At 46.7% G+C, this 8,903-nt stretch overlaps 1 protein-coding gene across 1 annotated transcript in view; it reads right to left on the bottom strand.

Moving 5' to 3' along the window:
- Positions 1-1,033: 1,033 nt before the first annotated feature.
- tnks1bp1 (tankyrase 1 binding protein 1) overlaps positions 1,034-8,903 on the bottom strand; it is a 21,339-nt gene continuing 13,469 nt past the window's right edge. Inside the window, exons 2-10 of the mRNA XM_030775482.1 lie at positions 7,876-7,979; positions 7,433-7,541; positions 4,208-4,287; positions 3,577-3,649; positions 3,103-3,268; positions 2,565-2,692; positions 1,817-2,004; positions 1,488-1,575; positions 1,034-1,325 (exon numbers count right to left, since the gene is read on the bottom strand). Of these exons, the coding sequence (XP_030631342.1) occupies positions 1,506-1,575; positions 1,817-2,004; positions 2,565-2,692; positions 3,103-3,268; positions 3,577-3,649; positions 4,208-4,287; positions 7,433-7,541; positions 7,876-7,979 (918 nt within the window). The 3' untranslated portion in view covers positions 1,034-1,325; positions 1,488-1,505. The remainder of the gene's footprint in view (positions 1,326-1,487; positions 1,576-1,816; positions 2,005-2,564; positions 2,693-3,102; positions 3,269-3,576; positions 3,650-4,207; positions 4,288-7,432; positions 7,542-7,875; positions 7,980-8,903) is intronic.

The following is an 8,903-nucleotide window of genomic DNA, read 5'->3' as shown; positions in this document are numbered from 1 at the left end:
TTGCTGAACAGAACAGAGAATCACTGAGAGCAGAGATACAGAAGAGAAGTCCGTCTGACAACAATCTCCTGGACGCTGGAAGAGTAAGACTGCCTGACTTTAGCGTGGAGAACCCAGCCTGTGACCGCGGCCGGGAACAAAGATGTCCACAGACAGCATCCGTTTACGCTGTTTGTTCACCTAAAGTGACCAGTACATGGTCTGCATTAAAAACAAGTCCAGCCTGATGATTAGAACTTTGGTATGAGTGTGTGTGTGTGTGTGTTTTCTTTTTTATGAATTTCAGTACTCGTACATGAAAAATCGACGTTACACAACTCAATCTTTGGCACAAATCTTGCCAACATACTTGTAAAAAAAACAAACAAAAACATTATCAGTTAAAAACACGTTAGGTCTTTGGAAAAAAAAGAAAGTGTTTTAAGGCACTTGGTCCTGTAGGATCTAATTGTAAAGTGCAAAGTGAGTTGGTGCAACTGAGATTCCTCTGAACATCATGTCTCGCTGTAGTAAGGTCCACCAGCTCGAAAAGGCACAGGGGGATTGGCCGATAGGACAGGGCAGTGGGAGAATAGTTGATAGGACAGGGCAGTGGGAGAGTAGTTGATTGGACAGGGCAGTGGGAGAGTAGTTGATAGGACAGGGCAGTGGGAGAGTAGTTGATAGGACAGGGCAGTGGGAGAGTAGTTGATTGGACAGGGCAGTGGGAGAGTAGTTGATTGGACAGGGCAGTGGGAGAGTAGTTGATTGGACAGGGCAGTGGGAGAGTAGTTGATTGGACAGGGCAGTGGGAGAGTAGTTGATTGGACAGGGCAGTGGGAGAGTAGTTGATTGGACAGGGCAGTGGGAGAGTAGTTGATAGGACAGGGCAGTGGGAGAGTAGTTGACTGGACAGGGCAGTGGGAGAGTAGTTGATTGGACAGGGCAGTGGGAGAGTAGTTGATAGGACAGGGCAGTGGGAGAGTAGTTGATTGGACAGGGCAGTGGGAGAGTAGTTGATAGGACAGGGCAGTGGGAGAGTAGTTGACTGGACAGGGCAGTGGGAGAGTAGTTGATAGGACAGGGCAGTGGGAGAGCAGTTGATTGGACAAGGCAATGGGAAAGTAGTTGATTGGACAAGGCAATAGAGTAAGTAGCGATGGATTGGCTGTAGGTCTGCTGTAGATAGGGCTTTTCATACTGTCTGTCGCCCTCGTCCGTTTCCCTGATGTGAAAGCAGGTTTATAGTATGGCACTGGTCCTCTAACTGGACCTTGCAGCATTACAGGTGTCTGTCTTCAGAAGCAGCAGCAGTGGAGAGGTGACTAAGCACTAAGGTCCCTTCCCTAAGGCACAGAAAAGACACACAGCGTAGCGTAACTATGACAACTGTATTCTGTCCAATGAGAGCAGAGCTGGGGTCAGCCGGCCTGCTCACTCTTTTCTAAAAGTGAACAGAGTGTGTGGAGAGATTTTGCCTGTGGATTTTTTTGGTAATGTGTCTTTACCTTTGTGGCGGGCTGGCCCTAGCTGTCCTGTGGGTTCTTCTGTTTCTTGGACTTCAGCTGTTTGAACCAGGAGGGCGGGGATGTGCCCCTGAGCAGCGATAAAATCAGAACGTATCACTGTCACAACATGGTAGTACAGATTAAACCAAATTAAGCCGGAAAAAAACATTCACAAAATCACACTACACTCCAAACTGGTTCCTTCTCCTAAAACTATCCTTTCTCAGAGGTAGTCAGTGTCGCATTTTCACAAACGATTTCTCGCTACTCAGGTGTTCTCCAGCTCATTCTCCTCTCTGCCCGGGTACGGCACAGTAGGCTGCTCTTACCCGCTGTCCTGGGCACCGATCGGGGGCAGAACTCGAGTTCCACCGGGCACCGCTGAAGAGCGAGGAGAACGGGAGAGCAGGGAGGACGACGGAGCAGGAGCATCTGCCTGGTCTCCATCCGTGTCTCCCCTCCCTCCTCCTTCTGCCGTCTCTGGCTCCTCATTGCCACCTCGCTTCCTCAGCTTGACCTGAGAGAGAAAGAAAGACAGAGAGAGAGACAGGGAGAGAGAGAGCGAGACAGAGAGAGAGAGAGAGCGAGACAGAGAGAGAGAGAGAGAGAGACAGGGAGAGAGAGAGAGCAAGACAGAGAGAGAGAGAGCGAGACAGAGAGAGAGAGAGAGCGAGACAGAGAGAGAGAGAGAGAGAGAGAGAGAGAGACAGGGAGAGAGAGAGAGCGAGACAGAGAGAGAGAGAGAGACAGAGAGAGGGAGAGACAGAGAGAGGGAGAGACAGACCGGGGGAGAGAGAGAGAGAGAGAGACAGAGACAGAGAGAGAGAGAGAGAGAGAGAGAGAGAGAGAGAGAGAGAGAGAGTGAGAGAGAGAAAGAGAGAAAGAGGGAAAGAGAGAGAGAAAAAGAGAGAGAGAGAGACAGAAACAGAGAGAGAGAAAGAGAGAGAGAGATTTATAACTGCTGCCAATATATATATTAGGACCAATGAAAAAACAAAATCATCTTTCCCATGTGCTTTGAGAGCATTAGTGTCCAGTCAGATGAGAGAACTGATCTGAGATCAGTCTGGGTTCTACCATAAGAGCCGAAGTATCCATTCCAGGGAACAGGGCCACTCTCTGAGGCTGACTCGGAGCCAGACGGCGTTCCTTATCTTTTGGCCGCTCATCCTCAGAGTCCGACTCCACCAGCGGCTCTTTGCTAACTGTGGGAACAGAGTGGACACAGGTGGGTTTAACAGAGAGGTCAACCCAGTGCCCTCAGAGCGGTGAGTGCTCACAGCTCCTCTCAGACAAGAAGATGCCGCCAGACACTTAGCATCACATTAACCAGATTCCTGAGTGTTACTGAGCGAGCACTTTTACATCTTTACTCTACAATTCAACAGTCTGAAAACCTGAGCCAGTCAATGTCCGCTTCTGACCACAGAAATGACTGACAAACAGAGAAAGCCAAAGCACAATTCTGCCCCCAGCCTTTACATTTGGCCGTCACTGGTGAAGTTTAGCTTCGTAATCACATGACATGATGGTTATCCTCAGCCAATCATAAAGGGGGTGTCGAAGATGACCTTGCTCCTGCAGCCAATCGCTGTTTGGTTACACAGGGTCCTACCTGTAGAGTCACAGAACCTCCAGTCCTGACCATCGACCTCAGTCACAGTGGGCATGGCTGCGCTCTGACGTTTGGGTCGGGTGGGAAGGGCCCGCTTGGCACCTCCCTTCCTGTTCAGAACCACCCTGTTTCGCTGGGCGCTGAAGTCCAGACTCGGGGCAGTGAACTGCCAACACATAAACACAAACAAATACACAAAACACACACAAACACACAAAACATACATAAACACAAAACACACACAAACACAAACACACAAAACATACATAAACACAAACACACAAAACATACATAAACACAAAACAAACACAAAACACACAAAACACACAAAACACACACAAACACACAAAACATACATAAACACAAACACACAAAACAGACTTGAGTCAAAGAGGCACATGAATTCAGCAATATAAATGTACATACAATGTAAATCTGTGATGTGAATGTGGTTTTAAAATAGTAGTACTGCACCTCAGGGAAAGATAGAGGCTCCGCCTTCTCCGTAGAGTCGGATTCAACAGACGGGTTCTCAGATGCTGATTGGCTGTTGTGATTAAACGGGGGAAGGAATGAGAGAGTAACACTCTTTTAAGACATTCAGTCACGGAGGCTGGACAGCAGCAACAAAGTTGACAGTGCTCCTACACAGCTCATCATTCTTCAAATCTACATGCATTACCCTTCATAACCACTGGGGGTCACTGCGGGTCCTCAGTGGAAAAGAACAGCGCCGTGATTCATTACAGTAGGAAAATCAGCGACACCAAAGTTGGTAAACGGAAAAAACTTAAAGAGGACTTTTACAAATAAAAATACAATAATTGTATTCAGGTCAAGGACACATAGTACAAGGACACACAGTACAGAAATATGGGTCAGGAAAAAATCTTTCTGTGACCTTTGTTTAAACCTGTGAATTCTGCTGGGCTGTCTAAAACGCTTTGCCTTGAAACGACAGGTTCTGTTATTGTTCTTTACCACAGAAAAGCTGATTTTCCACTCAGAGATGTCATAAATATTTTGTGCAGTAGAATGTGTGAGACAGAGCTGAATGATTAATGATTTGGGTAAGTAACGGTGACATGGTTGTCTGTTCACCCACCTGCTGTCTGACTCAAGTGGCTTATGTCTGGACGTGAACCGCTGTAGGACGTCTGTCACCCGTAGGCCCCCTCCCTCCGTCTTCAGACAGACAGACAAAGAGGGGGAGAGAAAGGGGGGGAGAGAGAGAGAGAGAGAGAGAAAATTATGAGGAAGCTTTTGTATAAGACAAATTCTGTTTTATATTGTAAAGGCTGAAACATACAGTCTACAGTCTTCAGTTCTGCTCACAGTAAAAACCGCCATGTGACATCCACAGGCCTTCAGCCCTCAGACAGAGACAGTAGATTATATATATAGATCCACAGGCCTTCAGCCCTCAGACAGAGACAGTAGATTATATACATCCACAGACACTCAGCCCTCAGACAGAGACAGTAGATTATATACATCCACAGGCCTTCAGCCCTCAGACAGAGACAGTAGATTATATATATAGATCCACAGGCCTTCAGCCCTCAGACAGAGACAGTAGATTATATATATATACACATCCACAGGCCTTCAGCCCTCAGACAGAGACAGTAGGTTTTATACATCCACAGGCCTTCAGCCCTCAGACAGAGACAGTAGATTATATACATCCACAGGTCTTCAGCCCTCAGACAGAGACAGTAGATTATATACATCCACAGACACTCAGCCCTCAGACAGAGACAGTAGATTATATACATCCACAGGCCTTCAGCCCTCAGACAGAGACAGTAGATTATATACATCCACAGGCCTTCAGCCCTCAGACAGAGACAGTAGATTATATACATCCACAGACACTCAGCCCTCAGACAGAGACAGTAGATTATATACATCCACAGGTCTTCAGCCCTCAGACAGAGACAGTAGATTATATACATCCACAGACACTCAGCCCTCAGACAGAGACAGTAGATTATATACATCCACAGACACTCAGCCCTCAGACAGAGACAGTAGATTATATACATCCACAGACACTCAGCCCTCAGACAGAGACAGTAGATTATATAGATCCACAGGCCTTCAGCCCTCAGACAGAGACAGTAGGTTATATACATCCACAGGCCTTCAGCCCTCAGACAGAGACAGTAGGTTATATACATCCACAGGCCTTCAGCCCTCAGACAGAGACAGTAGATTATATATATAGATCCACAGGCCTTCAGCCCTCAGACAGAGACAGTAGATTATATATATACACATCCACAGGCCTTCAGCCCTCAGACAGAGACAGTAGATTATATACATCCACAGGCCTTCAGCCCTCAGACAGAGACAGTAGATTATATACATCCACAGGCCTTCAGCCCTCAGACAGAGACAGTAGATTATATACATCCACAGGCCTTCAGCCCTCAGACAGAGACAGTAGATTATATACATCCACAGGCCTTCAGCCCTCAGACAGAGACAGTAGATTATATACATCCACAGACACTCAGCCCTCAGACAGAGACAGTAGATTATATACATCCACAGGCCTTCAGCCCTCAGACAGAGACAGTAGATTATATACATCCACAGGCCTTCAGCCCTCAGACAGAGACAGTAGATTATATACATCCACAGACACTCAGCCCTCAGACAGAGACAGTAGATTATATACATCCACAGGTCTTCAGCCCTCAGACAGAGACAGTAGATTATATACATCCACAGACACTCAGCCCTCAGACAGAGACAGTAGATTATATATATAGATCCACAGGCCTTCAGCCCTCAGACAGAGACAGTAGATTATATACATCCACAGGTCTTCAGCCCTCAGACAGAGACAGTAGATTATATACATCCACAGACACTCAGCCCTCAGACAGAGACAGTAGATTACATACATCCACAGGCCTTCAGCCCTCAGACAGAGACAGTAGATTATATACATCCACAGGCCTTCAGCCCTCAGACAGAGACAGTAGATTATATACATCCACAGACACTCAGCCCTCAGACAGAGACAGTAGATTATATACATCCACAGGTCTTCAGCCCTCAGACAGAGACAGTAGATTATATACATCCACAGGTCTTCAGCCCTCAGACAGAGACAGTAGATTATATATATAGATCCACAGGCCTTCAGCCCTCGGACAGAGACAGTAGATTATATACATCCACAGGTCTTCAGCCCTCAGACAGAGACAGTAGATTATATACATCCACAGACACTCAGCCCTCAGACAGAGACAGTAGATTATATACATCCACAGACATTCAGCCCTCAGACAGAGACAGTAGATTATATACATCCACAGGTCTTCAGCCCTCAGACAGAGACAGTAGATTATATACATCCACAAACACTCAGCCCTCAGACAGAGACAGCAGATTATATACATCCACAGACACTCAGCCCTCAGACAGAGACAGTAGATTATATACATCCACAGGCCTTCAGCCCTCAGACAGAGACAGTAGATTATATACATCCACAGGCCTTCAGCCCTCAGACAGAGACAGTAGATTATATACATCCACAGACACTCAGCCCTCAGACAGAGACAGTAGATTATATACATCCACAGACACTCAGCCCTCAGACAGAGACAGTAGATTATATACATCCACAGGTCTTCAGCCCTCAGACAGAGACAGTAGATTATATACATCCACAAACACTCAGCCCTCAGACAGAGAGAGCAGATTATATACATCCACAGACACTCAGCCCTCAGACAGAGACAGTAGATTATTTACATCCACAGGCCTTCAGCCCTCAGACAGAGACAGTAGATTATATACATCCACAGGCCTTCAGCCCTCAGACAGAGACAGTAGATTATATACATCCACAGACACTCAGCCCTCAGACAGAGACAGTAGATTATATAGATCCACAGGCCTTCAGCCCTCAGACAGAGACAGTAGATTATATATATAGATCCACAGGCCTTCAGCCCTCAGACAGAGACAGTAGATTATATATATAGATCCACAGGCCTTCAGCCCTCAGACAGAGACAGTAGATTATATACATCCACAGACACTCAGCCCTCAGACAGAGACAGTAGATTATATATATAGATCCACAGGCCTTCAGCCCTCAGACAGAGACAGTAGATTATATACATCCACAGGTCTTCAGCCCTCAGACAGAGACAGTAGATTATATACATCCACAGACACTCAGCCCTCAGACAGAGACAGTAGATTATATACATCCACAGACACTCAGCCCTCAGACAGAGAGAGCAGACTACATTCAGACACTATCAGAGCAAAGCGACTGGACTCTGATGTGTCAACCTCATACCTGTGTTGGAGACAAGGGCTCTGGATGCACTTGGAGATCTTTGTCTTGGGAGTCTGATAAGAGGTCATGTGACTCTGGTGTAAGTGGTGATTGGCCACTGGGGCTTGCACTGGACAGAAATCAAAAAATGAATGTCATATTTAATCATGTAAATCATGTTGAACATGACACTTTTTTGTCTTTTTTGTCCAAATCTCAACCGACAGGTGTCAGAACATTCTCAGCTGACTATCTGCGGATAAGATAAATCTTTTTTAAGGAGAGTTTTGAAAATAAAAACATTTGTGCTTTGCAGGAAAGTGCCCTTCACCCAAAACGACTCATTCCTGCCCTAGTCCTCTTCTGGACGCGTTCTCGTATTCTTCCAGATGCATATGTAACCACGGCGATGTTAACAGGATCACAAGGAGGCGGAGCTTAGTGTGACAGACACATTCACCCACCTGTCCTCTTCATTCCATGTCCCGTAATGTTTCTCATCCTCATCCTTCCCTAAGAGAGCTTCAGTGTCCCGGCCCTCTCCAGCGTCCTCCTGGTCCACACAACACTACAGTCAGAGAGAGAGAGAGAGAGAACGAACATCAGATTATACATTAAGTAGAACAGACAAAGCTGAAATCAAGTTTTTTGATTTTGCTGTTCCGATTCAGATGAGCCTTTTATAAAACTGGCCCAACCTCAGGGTGAAGTTCTGTTCTGAAAACCTGAGAGAAGAAGATACTATCCCTGCTCATCTATCAGTGATGACACACATCTGTCTGCCTGTATGTCTGTCTGTCTGTCTGCCTGTCTGCCTGCCTGTCTGCCTGCCTGTCTGTCTGCCTGCCTGTCTGCCTGCCTGTCTGCTTGCCTGCCTGCCTGCCTGCCTGCCTGCCTGCCTGTCTGCTTGCCTGCCTGCCTGCCTGCCTGCCTGCCTGCCTGTCTGCCTGTCTGCCTGTCACAATCCAAAAAAACAGTTTGATCAGGACAGAAAACTCCCGGCTGTCCAGGGCCTGGTGAATGTACAGGGTAAAACAAGACGATAGTCCAATGGCAAGTGCACACACACACACACACACACACACACACACAACACACACACACACACACACACACACACACACACACACACACACACAACACACACATTCACACACACAACACATAACGCTCCACACACACACACACACACAACACACACATTCACACACACAACACATAACGCTCCACACACACACAACACATAACGCTCCACACACACACAACACATAACGCTCCACACACCACACACACATAACACATAACACTCCACACGCCACACACACACACACACACACACACCACACACACACAACACATAACACTCCACACACCACACACACACACACACAACACATAACACTCCACACACCACACACACACACACAACACATAACACTCCACACAACACACACATTCACACACACACAACACATAACACTCCACACAACAC

This window comes from Chanos chanos, chromosome 1, assembly GCF_902362185.1.
Source record: "Chanos chanos chromosome 1, fChaCha1.1, whole genome shotgun sequence".
NCBI classification, from domain to species: Eukaryota; Metazoa; Chordata; class Actinopteri; order Gonorynchiformes; family Chanidae; genus Chanos; species Chanos chanos.
The sequence above is the reverse complement of the archived record's forward strand: the minus strand, read 5'-3'. Positions and strand labels throughout refer to the sequence as shown.